The sequence below is a fragment of the Malaya genurostris genome, chromosome 1, assembly GCF_030247185.1.
Source record: "Malaya genurostris strain Urasoe2022 chromosome 1, Malgen_1.1, whole genome shotgun sequence".
NCBI lineage: Eukaryota > Metazoa > Arthropoda > Insecta > Diptera > Culicidae > Malaya > Malaya genurostris.
Genome location: NC_080570.1, coordinates 41,051,334 through 41,069,116, shown reverse-complemented (window position 1 = coordinate 41,069,116; position 17,783 = coordinate 41,051,334). Strand labels below are relative to the sequence as shown.

The 17,783-nt window shown below is 35.4% G+C and overlaps 1 protein-coding gene and 1 non-coding gene across 3 annotated transcripts in view; one reads left to right on the top strand and one right to left on the bottom strand.

Moving 5' to 3' along the window:
* LOC131437792 (heart- and neural crest derivatives-expressed protein 2) overlaps positions 1-17,783 on the bottom strand; it is a 107,219-nt gene that overhangs the window by 11,734 nt on the left and 77,702 nt on the right. The window contains exons 1-2 of one of the 2 annotated variants that reach the window (XM_058607381.1): positions 15,317-15,674; positions 5,402-5,608 (exon numbers count right to left, since the gene is read on the bottom strand). In XM_058607381.1, coding sequence (XP_058463364.1) covers positions 5,402-5,608; positions 15,317-15,449 — 340 coding nt within the window. In that variant the 5' untranslated portion in view covers positions 15,450-15,674. Of the gene's footprint in view, positions 1-5,401; positions 5,609-15,316; positions 15,675-17,783 lie in introns of those variants that run through there. The other variant, XM_058607389.1, reaches the window with a different exon arrangement.
* Trnag-gcc (transfer RNA glycine (anticodon GCC)) lies at positions 9,168-9,238 on the top strand. Its single transcript has one exon. It is a non-coding gene; the product is annotated as a tRNA-Gly (tRNA).

Here is a 17,783-nt window from a genome sequence, read left to right as displayed (position 1 = left end):
GATCACAATATTTTAATTCATCTAACTTGGTAACCTTTATCCGTTACGAAAAGACCCGGGCTTTAGAGTATAAGGCGCTAGTCTCGTAAGCTACACTCTACAAATCATGTAAATTTTCGGCTGTATAGATGCACATAAAAGTAGCGTAGCAGTTCACTTCAATTTACAACTCTAATCATGTGAAGATTCGTCAGCAAATTTAGCTGAAGTTCACATCGAAACAGACTCAAACATTATTTTTACATGCTAGTATATGTAATATTTTGTCAACTCCCGAGAAATTAAGGCATGCTTGAATTTACGTCTAGCGTAAGTTTCATTTTTTCTAAAAGTGTATTTATCGTTTGTTTTAACTTACCCTGAATGTAAATTCGAACATTACGAATTTTCCTGTGTGATGATTAAATTTTTCATTTATCAACATGTGAAAATAAATTCTGTGTCTGTTTCGATGTCATCTACTGCTAAATAAGATGTGAAGTTAACTAACATGATTCAATTTTACGTGAGTGAATTACGACGTTGCTTACATATAGCACTACACTCGTCGAAACAATTCTACTTACATTTGACGTAAATTCAAGTATGCCGTAATTTTGTGATGACAGTGTATTATAGCTTTTAATATGTAACCATAAATATTGTGCCTGTTTCGATGTCAACTTTAGCTACACTAGTTGAGAAGTTAATGATATGATTTATTTTTACTTACTTCAAGATGTAAATTTAAGTGAATTGTGATGCTCTTTTTATGTGCATCTATAGAGATGAAACTTTACACGATTTTTTCTATGGGTGTGGCAATGCAATGATTCTGTAAGCCGAAATTCGACAGCAAAGTTTGTTGAAACAGAATGGTGCAATTTCAAGGCACGTTGTTTCATCAATTTTGTATATTCTAAAATTAACTAGACAATGCAACGTCAGACATCGTCAACTGGACTGTAACTGGTATACACAACGAAAAAATCATGTGAGTTTACGTATCAATAGACACATAAAAGGAACGTCATGATATTCTTAGATTTGCACCCAAAAGCATGTAATTATTGATCGTTTACAGCTTATCTAACTGAAACTCCAACTTACGTTGTAATGGATATAATGTTCTGTTATTGTTTCAGATGATTGCATGTACGTAATGCGTAATTTTCTTTTTTTCTAAGAATATAGATTTGAATTTCCTTGAAAAAGGTTTACACTAAAGACCGATACGTCGAATAATACACAACATTCCTTTCTATCATAAGACTGAAATAGTCACGTTTTCTTGAATAATTACAATAGTAAGTAATAATTACGTATGACGTGGCGGCATCTGCTGGGAATTTATGAACATGGCGTCACGCTGATACGCAGCCGCCGCTGCTAAAGAATGGTCTAGATTCGCCGATTTTTTATTCTGGATCGGCGCACAGCATATTTTTATTGAATTTGACCGAATGAACTGATCGTTTGAAACATAAATAAAACTATTACAATTTTAAATGTCGGTAGCTATTGGGCAATTGCAATCGCTAGAGAAACGCAAATAATATGATTTACAAAAACAAAATTATTTCTTTCAGAAATGCTAAATAAAACATAGTTTGCTACTTGTTTTAATCAAAATTCATTAGATTTCTTGCATAATTAGGTTTTTTACCGTCACTGCTAACCTTAATCGGATGAACACATTTTGAAAGTTCAGCGGTACTGCTTGTAAACAGACTTTTTTTGTTTGTTTGTCGACAAAGGGAACATTCACGGTCCATATCGCCTAAATAGAGTTTTAAAACATTTGTTAACGATTCGATACGGTTCGTTTCAGAGATTTATCAAATAAAAGTGGCTAGTTGTGAAGTGTAAAGATCATTTGTGACGTCAGAATAACAAATCTAATAGTGTAACAAGTAGATCAATAAGTTTCCGGTCTGACAGACAGACTAATTAAAAATACCGCTAGAACGCTAGATCAGAGACATCTTTCAGGCGCCACCTGTCAAATTTTCATGACAGTCGGTTTATTAATGTGTTAGTTAGTGTGCTTTCAGTGGCGCTACTTTTGAAAAACTAGTAACAATGGAGATGAAACCTGTTCTAATCCACCTAGTGATTTTATGATACCTTTCTCATATTACTCATACTTTCATAAAGATTACGTTAAACTTTCCATTCAATCTTAAGTAAAAACAAGCAAGTTTGTTAGGGCATAAACTATTATAACCTACAAATCAAAACATTTTTGAATAACCAAATTTAGAAGATTTTTTTCCATTTTGTTCATCGTTGCTCTAAACCCAAACTGTTTTGGGTCATGGACCCCTTTACTAAAATTAACTTAGGCCTCAGACCCCCATCAACAAATTCCTTTGAAAATTAAATTTCTTGCTTTTTTAATATTGATGTAAAATACTTACTAATTTCTGCGGATGGTCAAATAAACAGCACTTTTTTAGTGTAAATATTTTAAATAACTTATATCAAACAATAGGGGGTCGATTTCTAGACCTCGTCGACCCCCATAGTCAGTTTTCATTTACGTCGACCCCCGCATAAAGGATATCGACCCCAAGGGGTCTATATCGACAACTTTGGGAACCCTCTAAATGATGGTTTTAAATTTCGAACACACTTTACCCTGTAGCTCCGGAACCGGAAATAGGATCCGGATAAAATTCAACAGTAGTATATAGACCTTTTATTTGAGCCAATGATTTTGAAATTCGGTTCGGTTATCACAGAGAAAATTAAATGTGTTACGTTTTGAAGTTTTTGGCCTGGTTCTTTCGGAATCGGAAACTGGAGTGGGTATAGTCGAAGTCGTTTTGTTTGGCCAGCAACTGATATTATTTTCTAATTTAGACAAAAAATCCCCGTTTTGCTTCGTTGCTCTGACTGACGAAGGTTTTTGACCACTATTATCGGTATTTCGGGAACCGGGAACTAAACACGAATGTATCATAAAGTTTTTTGATCAATAATTAATAAGACGTATACAACATAAGTTTTACATGGCTAGTTCAAAGGATTTTTTTCGTTTTCACAATGTTATGTCTAGAAACACGCTCTCAAAATGAATATTTTGCTACCCACAACCGTGTAATTTCAGAATTGAAATCCAGGTTTGTGAAAATCGGTTCAGCCATCTGCGAAAACATTAAGGGCTTATTTTATGCAATTTCTAGCACATATCACCCTGTATCGGTATGAATTTTAAAAACTCATCATCTGTAATTCCAGAATCGGATAAAATTCACCAATTTTGTATGGGACCTTAAGTCCGGATTTGTATTTTGTATGGGACCTGAATGTTTGGTTTTGAAGTTCAATTTGGAGAAAATGATCGAGAAATTTTGAGAAAATGATTGAGTTTTGAGAAACGATTCGATATTGGAACCGGAATTCTAGAATCGGTGTAGCCAAAATCAGTTAAATTCACCTGAGGAGTGTGTAGACATCTTTGAGAAATTGTAGTGCGAATTAATATTTTTGGGTACATTCCGAATCCAAAGACGAATACCGCTTAAACTGAAATAAATTTATTTGGTAATCGACTATTCAAATCCGCCAACCCGATAAACCTGATTAATTTATGTGAAATGAACATTTTTATACTAATCACCCTGTATCTCCTAAACCAGAAGTCGGATCTGACTAAAAAGTAAGAAGTTTTATAGGATTTTAAGACCTCTCATTTGAATCATAGTTGATTCTTAGATTTCATTTGAATCTTAGATCGGTTTAGCCATCTACGAGAAAAATGAATTGCATTATTTTAATTTCGTTTCACATATCATCCTGTGGTTCCGCAATCAGAAGTCAGATCCAAACGTAATTCAGGAACCTTGTTTGGGAGTATACGACTTTTCATATGAATCTGAGTTTGTAGAGTTTGTAGTTTAGCCATCTCCGAGAAAATTGAGTGAAATTATTTGTCACACCCACATTTACTGATCTCGACGGACTGATTCGAAAGGTATATGGGTGTTATGTTTTTCCAGCATTTATTGCTGTAATTAGCTTAAAACAATATAATTATGGAATTGCTTTCAACTCGAAAATTTTGCCATCATCTGGTTTACATATTCGAACGATTATGTTGCCAAAAACGAAGCGTGCTAAAATCGGTCCGAGGCAAATTGTCATGAAAAAGGATGCTGTACACAGTCTATTTGGTACTTAGAAACAATTGTATGTAACAGTATAAAAAATCGTGTTTCCCAAGCATTGTTTTGTCATACAGCGCTCAAAACTCCTACTGCTGGAATAGGGGGAAAAGTCGCTTATACAAAAATAACGATATCTCCGTTGAAAATGGACGGATTTTAGCAATCTATGGCTTGTTGGATTGCTATTACCGTGCGGAATCTAAGTATAGAAACATATTCTGTTTTCAAGGTCAAATGTGACAGATACTGTCAAAAAACTGAAAGTTTTGACATAAAACTTCGTATAACTCAAAAAGTAAACATCCGATCTTAAAACCATTCAATAGCGTTCTGGGTGACGGGAGACCTTTCTTTTGCGATTAGTTTGATCAAAATCGGTCCAGCCATCTCTGAGATCTCGACCTCTTAGTTGACAACACACACACACACACACACACACACACACACACACACACACACACACACACACACACACACACACACACACACACACACACACACACACACACACACACACACACACACACACACACACACACACACACACACACACACACACACACACACACACACACACACACACACACACACACACACACACACACACACACACACACACACACACACACACACACACACACACACACACACACACACACACACACACACACACACACACACACACACACACACACACACACACACACACACACACACACACACACACACACACACACACACACACACACACACACACACACACACACACACACACACACACACACACACACACACACACACACACACACACACACACACACACACACACACACACACACACACACACACACACACACACACACACACACACACACACACACACACACACGGACATTTGCTCAGTTCGTTGAGCTGAATCGATTGGTATATGACATTCGGCCTCGGAAAATTTTTCGAAAGTTTGAGCGAATTCTATACCTATTTTTTATATATAAAAAAAAGGTAAAACAGAAGGAACGCCGTTGGAAAAAAATGTATTGCTCTTCAAGTTGAGTACATTGATGGATAATATCGAGTTTTGGAAAAAAAATCGTGGTTTTCTTTATCAGGCGGGGAACTTTTTGACCGGTGTGTTAGGTATACTAATAATCAAAATTTCTATTGAATTGGTTTCAACTTCTCTGTTTCGGAGATATTCGGTTATTTTTTATTTCAAAATAATTTTCAAAAAACAGGACGAATGTACTTACTGGTCTTATCATACCCGACGGAACAGTAAACCTGCTGACCGTGCTGGTGAAGATGATACTGGTTACCGAACGGGGATGATTCCGGTCCTGGTTGCGACGGGAGTACGTTCTGGCTTGGCGAGTATTCACCTCTGTCATCGTGGGATTCGTTGGAACTGCAGGGCGAGCCCCAGTAGCCTTCCTCGTCCAGGGGCAGCACGTGAGTGCCTGCGGAGTACGGCGGGAAAGAAAAATAAATTGTCGGTGAAAAATACAGTGTTAGAATTCGGAATGTTCTTCCTCATACATGTATCGTATCATAATGATTTGTTTATGAACTGACTGCCGGCAGCCGGATGAAGAAAGGAACATAAATTTGTGTCTGTTTACATGGAAGCTTGACTAAACAAAACTGTAGCTCAGCGTGAATTACAAACGAATGGGAACATCGGAGAAAGTCGAAAGCGTCGAGTCGAGTAGAAGGATCAAATACTCCTTTTGCTCGACGAGAGGCTTTAGGACTAATTACACGTTTGGCAGCATGGCACTTGATGACACACAAGGGAATTTGAATTTGAAGTCATATCCTTGTAGCACTTGACTGTATTTATGTTGAATCGACACTTCCTGCTTCATGAACTTAAAACTTGTTTGCGTACAAGAAGAATCTCATTCGTATGATGAAATAGAGATAATTGAATATCAGCTCTATATCGAATATCGTTTTTTTTCACTACACAGAAACATAAACCACCAGAAAAATTTGCCTACCAGCTGTAAACTCACGACTAAACTTTATTACACCTTTCTTCTCTATAAATAACAACTCATGAATGTGTTACTGCTATGAAGTTGTGTTTAAACCCTATCCCGAAGTCTCTGTTTACTACACGCAGTGATTTTTTGTATACACTATCAAAGCATTTATTAAGAGTTTTATTACTAGTTTTCGATAAACAAAAAAAATCTCTCCGAAATGTTCTAATACGTGTACTTGATGATATGATGAAAGATGCAACCGTGAGTAAACTTCAAGGCTGAAAACGCAATGGGATTTTTCATCAGCAATTTTCTGGTCGTTTTTTTTTTGGACCAAACTTTCGTGTGTTAGCACGTGTTGGGACCAATCGTAAATTGAAAATAATAGCACGAGTCTCAGTTTTTTTTTAATTATGACTACACTACGATCAATTCTTTCTTCTGTTTTTCTAACATCATTTATTGACGGAATGTCAAAAATGTGTAATAGGCTAAGCTATACATGAATGTTTGAAAGCAAAAATCGGATAAGTCGGGAAAAACTTTGATCTAAACCGGATAGAAACATTTGTTTTGGAAGAACCAGTTAAAGTTTTTTTTTGTTTTCGGGTTCTTAGTTATGCTCGCTGAGTTTGAAATTGACCTTTAAGGAAAATATTGATAAACAATCGGTTTTCAACTACGTTGTACGATTTTAGAAGGAATGTCCAATCAAAAAAAAAATTTCGATCATCAGAAACAGATGCCTCCGATAAATATAGCGTATAATGCTTCTCGAAAAAAAAAAAATGAAGTGGAGAATGTTACTTTAACTTAAAACTTTATTGCAGGATTCGACCTCTATTTCAGATGATAATTCTTTATTCTTATCAGTGTTGGAAAGTAATAAAACAAAATAACAGTTCATTTGTTAATTTTGAAATTTTGAGAGATTAAAGAAAATAAATTATTTAAATTATACACTCTTAGAAAAAATGAGACTTACACTTGACGTAATTTCTTACACTTGACGTAATTTCTTAGAATGATGATGATGATGTTAATTTCAGCAAAACTAGCTGTGAGGTTGATGATATGATTAATTTTTACACGCATTGAATTGTAAATTATAGTGAATAGCGACGCTCCTTTCATGTGCATCTATAGAGACATAAATTTAGATTATTTTTTCTTAGTGTGTAGCTTCACAGTGAGCGAAACAAAAACAATAACATATTTTTCTCGGATATTTCCTGACGGAAGTAAAATAATCCATTCTGGACAAAATTTATAGCATGACATAAGAAACATAGAGTTCTTTCGAATTTTATGTGGGTATGAGATCTTAGATGATTTTACAGCCTTTTTAAACATACTTCAAAATAATATCAATAAGCCAATTTCTGCTTCAGAACTTGATTGCGATAGTTAAACTTTAAATCTTAATCAGTTGTTCAGTGCGCTGTAGAAGTTCATTTGTACACACTTAAATTTTATTGCTGAATCTCGACAAAAAAATGCCGAGATTTGCACAGCCGAGTACTCGGCAAAATGAGAATCTCGGCAATCCTCAATTTGTTAACTGTCAATTATTGCCGAGCTTGTCAGTTTGCTGTTATTTCGGTAAAGGCGATCAGGATTGAATCATGAATTGCGAGTCATTAGTAGTTGAACATACAAAGGATTTTACTTTATTATTGAATGGAATGAATATCCAATAAACTAAAGTTGGGAAGAGCAGGTGTTTTATTAATGTTTATCTTAATTCAGCATACAAAAAGAGCACGGTCAAAGACAATTATTTCTAGTGCTTCTCAACGCCACTACCTGGAAATAAACAGATCCTTTGTGAATAATGTAATGATTCTGAAAAGAACCGATTAGCGGAATATCCAAAGTTCAATGTTGGGTATTTTTTGTCATCATTTATTTATATACATAAAAGCAAAACTTCTGTGCCAGGACTGAATCCTGGAACTCGATTCAAGAACTAAGATCGACATCTGGGAATGGATCAGAATTCAGTTGCAAAGCTAAGGTTCGGAATCCAAATCAAGCAATCTGGTTATTAATCTACACGGGTAAAAATCTATTACCGGTACCATAATTTTTCAATCAGGAAATCATAAACCATGCCTTCTCATGAAATTTCATGAGCAAAATGATTGATATCATGAAAATTTTCATGAAAGATGTGTTATTGTTCATGATATCAATCGTTTTGATCATGAAGTCTTAACTTATTATTCACGATAGACATTATTTATGATTTCATGATTTTAAATCATGGTTCTGGGAATAGATTGTTATCCGTGTAGCCTTAGAATTATGAAACTGAACTCTTTTTCAGAATCCTGGTTCCGAATTTAGTTCTAGAACTGAGTTGTAAACTTGAATTCCGAACCTTAATAAAGTAATTCAGTTCCAAAATCTAGCACCAGAATCCATGTTCCGAATTCAGTCCAAACATGCAAGCTCTAAATTCGGGAAATGAATTCTGAAATTGAATTTATGAATTGAATTCAGAAACTGAATTCAGGAATTAAAATTCAGGCTTGGAGTTAAGATCTAATATTTAGTTCCAGTTGTGGTTCCAGAGTTCAGATTTAAAATTTATATGCTGAATTTTGTTTATGAATTCTGAAATTAAAATCCTACATCACAATTTCATTTATTTCTAATTTGAAACATGACAGTGAATACATTTACAGAAAATATGGAACAGATTTTGAACCTTCGCGTTGAGACCATCAAGCTCGAGTTTTATTTTTGACAGTTCTTAATTATACCTGTTATTTTTGAACAGATATCCATCACAGCGTTGTGTGCTCTTCGAATTTTTTTAAGCTATTTTGTAAACAGTACCGCTGAACTGTCACGGATGAATGATTCTTCATTTGTGACGTCACGATAGAAAATCTAATTATCTGATAGCGACAATGGCATAGAATTATTTTAATTGTTATTGGTCGAATAATTTAGAAATTATAATATAACATGTTTCTTTCTCTAGCTTATAACTTTTTCTTCTCACTTCAATATCATCGAAGCATCGGTGGTTCAGTGGTAGAATGCTCGCCTGCCACGCGGGCGGCCCGGGTTCGATTCCCGGCCGATGCAAGCGTCTTTTTTTGTTTTACACTCATCTCAATTCATCGTATCCTTCTATGTATGGTAATGCGGCGGAGGCTGCTGCTGGTAAACCAAATTTCATTTTTAGAGGGGGAGGTAGGGGAGATATAATTGACAGGTTTCAAAAATTTTAGGTTTTTTTACCTTTTTTACCTTTTTTTATATATATAAAAAATAGGTATAGAATTCGCTCAAAATTTCGAAAAATTTTCCGAGGCCCGGAGGGCCGAATGTCATATACCAATCGATTCAGCTCGACGAACTGAGCAAATGTCTGTGTGTGTGTGTATGTGTGTGTGTCTGTATGTGTGTTGTCAACTAAGAGGTCGAGATCTCAGAGATGGCTGGACCGATTTTTAACAAACTAGTCGCAAATGAAAGGTCTCCCCGTCACCCAGAACGCTATTGAATGGTTTTGAGATCGGATGTTTACTTTTTGAGTTATACGAAGTTTTATGTCAAAATTTTCAGTTTTTTGACAGTATCTGTCACATTTGACCTTGAAAACAGAATATGTTTCCAGACTTAGATTTCGCTCGGTAATACCTATCCAACAAGCCATAGATTGTTAAAATCCGTCCATTTTTAACGGAGATATCGATATTTTTGTGTAAGCCTTATTCCAGTAGAAGGAATTTTGAGCGCTGTATGAAAAAGCAATGCTTGGGAGCAACATAAAACACGATTTTTTATACTGTTACATATAATTGTTTCTAAGTACCAAAAAGACTGTGTACAGCATCCTTTTTTATGACAATTTGCCTCGGACCAATTTTAGCACGGTTCATTTTTGGCAACATAATCTTTCGAATATGGCATATGTAAACCAGATGATACCAGCATTGTCGAGTTGGAAGTAATTCCATAATTATATTGATTTGAACTATTTACAGCAATAAATGCTGGAAGAACATGACTTCCATATACCATACGACTCAGTTCGTCGAAATCAGCAAATGCGTGTGTGACAAATAATTTCACTCATTTTTCTCGGAGATGGTTAAACCGTTTTCTACAAACTCAGATTCATATGAAAAGTCGTATACTCCCAAACAAGGTTCCTGAATTACGTTTGGATCCGACTTCTGATTGCGGAACCACAGGATGATATGTGAAACGAAATTAAATAATGCAATTAATTTTTCTCGTAGATGGCTGAACCGATCTAAGATTCAAATGAAATCTAGTAATCATCTATGATTCAAATGAGAGGTCTTAAAATTCTATAAAACCTCTTACTTTTTAGTCAGATCCGACTTCTGGTTTAGAAAATGCAGGGTGATTAGTATAAAAATGTCCATTTCACATAAATTAAAGGTTTATCGGATTTGCAGATTTGGATAGTCGATTATCAAATAAATTTATTTTTAGTTTGAGCGGTATTCGTTTTTGGATTCGAAATGTACCCCCAAATTTTAATTCGCACTACAATTTCTCAAAGATGTCTACACACTCCTCATGTGAATTTAACTGATTTCGGCTACACCGATTTTAGAATTCCGGTTCCAGTATCGAATCGATTCTCAAAGCTCAATCATTTTCTCAAAAAAGACCAAATCGAACTTCAAAAACAAAAATTACAGGACTTAAGGTCCCATACAAAATCGGTGAATTTTATCCGATTCTGGAATTACAGATGATGAGTTTCATGTAAATTGTTTGGCGTAATAATTTATGGCCATTCGAATCATTTTGGGCTATGCTAATTCCTGAATACCGGCTCTGGAAGTACCATAAATAATGACGAAAAACTCTAAAGTGGAACTTACTTCGACATCTCATGGAATGTTCAATCGATTGTCACACGTTAAGATTGAAATTCGATATGTTTTGCAGTTTCGGCATTACAGGGTAATGAGTGATTAAAATCTCAATTTGCCGTTTAAAACGACGATAATTAAAATATTGTCATGAGAACTAAAACACCGAAGAATATCCATGCAAAAACACATGCGTATTGATAAAAAAGGTATCATCTCACTGCTAGGTGGATTAATCACGTTTTTTTTATGAAATCACCATAAACAGTTTTCTGTTTTCTATTCATGTCCAGACTCCTTAAAAGTTTCGAATGAATAAAATAAAGCCTGTTTTAAACCTCCTAGTGGTGTAACAATGCCTTTCTCATATTACTCATATTGTCATATACGTTATAGTAAGTTCTTCACAATACCTTCTATTGACACTTGAATACCGATAAGAAGTTTGTCAGGGCATAAATTTGCAAAATCTAAAAATTGGAAATTACAACGAAAAAAAAAGAAATTTTGAAGCACTCAGCACCCAGCATCTCCTGAACCTGACGTCGAATTCAGATTGAATAACAATTTACGGGACAATGAGAACTTTTATTTGAATTGAGCTTTAAGGAAAACGATCCAAGCTGTTCCGAGAAAACGACGAGAGTAACATTTTGTAGTTTTTGCGCACAATTCACGGTATTATCGGAACTGAAGACTGGTATAAACGAATCTAACATAATTCTCGGTTGATTTTCCAGAAGGCCGTAACAGCAAGTGACAGTTTCTCTTTGTTTACTTTCTCTTCTATTAATTACCAAGCGGTTTACACGTTTATCACTTAACTCTTTGCATAGAATGATGCTCGAAACGTTCGACTTCCAAACAGAACTGTGAAATCCAAGAAAATCTTTTTAGATCACATCACAATAATCGAAAGAGAGAGTGAACAAAGAGAAACTGTCACTTGCTGTTACGGCCTTCTGGAAAATTAACCGAGAATTTATAAATTGAAACAGGTGAGAGCACAATCCATAATTTTTTACGTTTTCTCTGAGAAAACGAAGTGTGTTTCATTTTGAAGTTTTAGGTCGTTATTTCCGTTAATTTCGAAACCAAGAACTGGGGTCCGGTAATCAATCATTTTTACTTTCAGTTTTATAACACAATAGAAGAATTAGATTTATAGTTTAAAGGATTTTATTAGCTTTTTCCTCGTAATGCATAGACACATTGAATTTATCTCTACAAATCAGGCTGTAGCTTCGGAACCAAAAGTCGTAATCGGTTAAAATTGATTACCGTTCTATGAGACCTCGGTAATTCGGGCATTTTCTGCAGGAGAAACAACAAACACAAAAACTGTTCTATGAGATGTTATAAGTGAACGCAAAAATGAAAGTAAAAAAAAGTCATCGTTTTTGTTGCATTTTTACATCGTGTTAACTCAGTTTTTTTGGCAGTGCTGTCCGAAAAAAAAAACAAAACATTTTAACGAAAAGTTTAAAACATCGCGAAATGATTTACAGCCCTGAATACGTCAAGGGCTGTAATTCATTTCGCGAAGCGCAGCAGTACTACTCGAATCAGATTGAATAAAAACATTTGTTTTGGAAGAACCGGCCGGTTTTTGTATTAGTTTTTTGGTCGATTATTACAAAAAAAGATGTTTCCAATCAATTTTTGCATTGCGAATAGAAATGGTAGGGTTTCGGATATTTGTACCCGAAACCCGACCCGAACCCGACGGGTATTTTTCCGGTTCGGGTATAGGAAAAGATATGTTTGTCGGGTTCGGGTTAAAAAATTTTGGTCGAGTTTCGGAAACTTTTTTTCGGATTCGGGTCGGGTATGGGTAAAGATTTTTATTTTTATCTCGAAAGTTTTAGAATTCTTTTTCAATTGGAAGGATAATGCTCCAACTGATAAATCATATAGGAAATGATTTTCATGCTCAAGAATGGAGATTTCAGCGTTGAAGACAGGCTTTGCTCTGGCCAACCAAAAAAAAAAAAATCGAAGACAAACAGTTGGAGGCATTACTCGATAAAGATCCGACTCAAACGCAAAAGGATCTTGTAGAATCATTGGAAGTGACACAACAAGCAGTTTCTGTACGATTAAAATCCTTGTGAATGATTAAAAAGCAAGGCAGTTGGGTGCCTTAAGCACTGAAACCGAAAGACATTGAAAGGCGCAGCTGATTCAAAGGCAATAAAGAAAGGGGTTTTTAGCTTCGAAAAAAGAAAAAAAAATATTACGCTATTTTCGATCAATTCTTGCTATTGACCTCAACATCAACACCAAAGCTGAATATTCATAGTTCGAAGGTCATGTGCATCTGGTGGGACCAAAAGGGTGATGTGTACTATTATGAGTTGCTGAAACTATAACGGGCGATTGGTATAGGCTGCAATTGATGCGTTTGAGCCGCGCGTTACGAGAAGATCGGCCGAAACACAAGCAAAATCATGATAAAGTTATTCTCCTGCAGGGCAATGCTCGGTCTTACATCGCAAAAGTCTTCAAAAACATTGGAAACGCTCAAGTGGAACATTTTGCCGCACCCGCAGTATTCTCCTGGCATTGCTCCTTCTGATTACTGGTTGGATGGACGGATGCAGCACGATCGGTTTACTTCTATCGGTTTACTTCTTTCGCAGAAATCGAAAGTTGGCTTCAAACTTGAATCACCTCAAAAGACGAGATATTTTTTCGAGCGATGGACGATACTTTGATTAATCCTTAAATTCTTTTTATTTTAAAGTAAATGCATTTTTGACCCAAAAAAATTACCGACGGATTAATTTGTACTCTCAATACAATCATAAAATTCTACTCACAAACATAAGAACTGTACAGAATTAACAAAGTTGTACTTGAAAAGCAAATACATGTTATGTACAAACAAAATAAAAATAAATTAAGATTATTAAAGAAAACGAGTAAAATTGCGAATTTCAAAGAGTTTTTTCACAATCTTTCAAGAAAAACTTGTGGTGTATGTGGGCATTAACGTCATTCGGAACGTTATCGTAAGTTTAAAATAGTTTTTGGAAAATCGACCCGAAGTCCTTGCCTACTCTTTCGTTTGACAAGAAGAATATATTTGAATGCGAATATCGGATAAGTGCAACTTAGTTTGGAAAACCCGTTGAAGTATTTTTGAACGCGCAAAAACAGCATAAAAATATGATGTGCAAAACAGAGACGTTACAACACAGACAGCAATTTGTTTTCAACTACCATAAGCATAAACTGAAGCCTCTCCTGAAGGTATGCATACAAGTTCTCATAGAGCTAAACGTGACAGAGAGAACAACAAATCTTAGAGCTGAGCTGAGTAATTCGTTATTTTCTTGAATCTGTGCAGTAACTCATGTGCATGAAAAAAACACTAACACAGTGACAAGAGATACTTGAAATTTGTGGAATTGCTGTGGATAAAATCGCTCATAATTTTATATTCGGTACCATCCGACCTGCTTTCATCGAATAAATTGAGAATCTAAAAAACAATTTCACTGAATTTGACCGGTTGTACAGTGCACGAGATGCACATGAAGACGAGGCGCCACTGGACTTATATCTTCTCACAAGTTATATTTACTCAACGGTTGAGTCGAACTGACTTAATTTAAGGTTGAATTTATCGGTTCAGAATTCGAGCCACGGCATTATGATGCTATTTATCGTATTATTTGAACAAGATTTTGTGAAACTTTTTTTTTAATTCAAATATTCAAAAATATCTCATTTTTGGAAATGTCTTAACTTTACTCATAGCAGAAACCCATTCAACTCGTTGGGAATTTGATTCGGAATTCTTTCTGATTTCCAAACGGATTCCGAATCAGATGTAACAACTGATTTCGACTCGGATCGGTTCGGAATAGGTTGTTGCATCTGATTCGGGATCCATTTGGAAATCATACTGAATTTCGAATCAATTTCCATACGAGTTAACTGGAAGCATTCGTGTCGGCATTTTAAATCCTGACATTATTATCGTAAGCTAGTCAAATTATATCAAAACTAATTTTACTTTTAGAAATAGTAAAGATACAGAGAAGAATTTTGATGGTATTTTTTCAAGTGATAAAGATAGTGGAACTTGATCAAATAAATATCTTCCAACTCGGAACACTATTTTAATTACATTTATTCTATTCTGTTTGTTTCTCCGTTTGAAAGAATTTTTTTGTGAATAGTCCAGATTGCAGTTATGCAGAGTGTTCTAAATTATTGAATGAAGAAGTACGTAGTATTGTTAAGTTGATTGTTACTGAAATTCACTTAAATACTTGATACTTCTCAACTTCCCTACCTGCATTTTGTGAATCCGCTGGATACATCTGAGTATAGTAATGATTTGTTGATTCATAATATTGTTCGGTTTCACAAACCGGTGGACATATTTCACCATCCGACGAGTCAAAACTGGACATTTTGTTGTACATATCTGACAATGGAATCACTAAATCTATTGAACAATTTATCGTTTACTTCTCAAATCCTTTGTTTATATAGCCGTAAACAATATAACATAACTAAAATGCTCGGTTAAATTCACTTCAAATACACTCCACGGATCCTGAGCCCACAATTTTCACTTTCCAGCCAAACACTTGAACACCACGAGCTGATCGCGCGACCTTTCGAAAACGACTGATTTTCCAGCTTCGTTTCCCTCACTCGATTTGACTGGGAAAGATTTTCCACTAAATGCCGGATTCCTATTGGACGTTGTCAAAAGGAAAAAAAATCGGTCGGTTTTACTCCCACTGATAAACTTGAACCGCAAGTGCTCTCTCTGTCTATTATTATTTTTTCTTATACAAGCTTTGATCAATCCACTTGATGTTACTGGTTTTGATGGAAACAATGAAGGAGGATGCAATTTAGGATCTAGCAACATGTATTTGAGATTGCTTAAATGCAATTACAAGGTTCAATGGCAAATTCGTCTCGTTGAAAGGGGCGGTAATTGACAATCAAAGGTTAAAAATAACACACGTTTTTATTTACTCACACGATTCCCTCTCTCTCACATACATTTTCCAGCAGAAATATTAGCCACGCCTCCTGTGTCTATTTTTAGAATATGGCTTCATTCTGACAACGAGTTTTGAAATGGCTGCGTTATGAGTGCTAAAAATAGTCTGATAGCCTTAGTACAGATTCGGTTCAGCCGTGTATAAAAAATTTTAGGTCCATTCAATGAGATTTTTGTCTCTCAGATTAAGGGAATTTGAATTAAATCGATTAAAAAAAAACAATTCGTATTCGTTTTGGAAAATTTGATAAACTGTGGGTGTTTCAGTTTTGTCACATAAATTAGCTAACATGCATGTTTGTTGTTTAACAATAATGTACAACGAAAAAAATCTACATGCTTACCACATTTGTCACACAAGTGCATTTACCTCCTCAAGTCACTTGTTGGTGTATCGCTTTTTTCCCCCATTCCATTGTTTGCTTTCGTTTAAGCGCGCAACTGACTCGTAAAAGGACATTACGTCTCGGTTTTCTCAGAGTTTTCGGCGCCAGTGAGCCGAAAATCAGGAGCAGTAAATTTGTCAACGCTAGAGGCCCACTTGAGATGCTATTTTACATTAAAAGTCAAGAGGCAAGTGATCTATTTTTCTTTCGGTTATCATTCGCATTTGTTTGCTAAGCGAGAAGAAGATAGTTGCCTCTGTTTTCGCTTCTTGGTGGTCGGTTTAGCGAGTTCGAACCAATTGACCGGTGTTATGGTGGGTACCCTGGTTTAATTTATTATCTTCAATGTTTTGTTTTTGTAGCTTCTTCAGTTACCAAAGGTAACGGACAAAGGGATGCTCACTTTTTGAATGATGTAAAGGGGACTTTTAATATTGACTTTCGATGATGTTTTGGTCATGATTATCTTAGGCAATTTTTCAATTTCTTGAATATATATTAAAAATTTCGAATTTTCATATTCCATAACTACGGAATTGAGTTAATATCGTTGAACTGTTTGAATACTAATACCTATGGCGAAGCCGCAAAACCCCCTTCAAACCGGTTTATATACAAAAATAAATGTTTGGTTGAAAAAAAACTACACTTCTGATTGAAACAATCTCATTCTAGTTGGAACCTATTGTACACTGAATTGAAATAATCACATCCCGGTTAGAGCCAACTCTTTCCCAAAGGCACCTGATATGGCAAAATATGACTGGCAATCCACAGTTTTGAAAATTGAAATAAACCGTTTTGAATGTTAGTTTTTTTCAATAGTTCAAGTATACGTATTGATAATCAATCATATTTTTAAACATTGTGTTAGATTAAATTTCTTTACAAAAAAATATTTGATGCAGGATTTCTATCGTGACCTCTTGACTGATGGAGCACCGAATCATTTGATATTTAAACAAATGAAATATCAGGTCATGATTGTGATACATTGTGATTAGGATAGAATTAGGATCTAACTGCAAACAAAGACATCATATTAACAAGATATCCAGCTCTCACATTTCCCGAACAAATCATTGGCAACATCCTTTTTTGCGAGCATGGCGCCCTCAGGCGAGTTCGCATCGAGTCTCGTGCATAGAAGTAGGGGAGAGAAATGTCAAATTCGTGCGCGTCAAAATAGCAGCACTGCGCACCCATACAATTGACATGACATGTTGAATGAGACACCGTGCGATGGCGTTGCTGAACTGAAGATTGAGATCGCTCCAAGCTGACAGGGTCTGCTGCAAATAAATCGGGCCTAACTGTAAATAAGAGCCATAATAGAAATGCCTTCAAAGTTT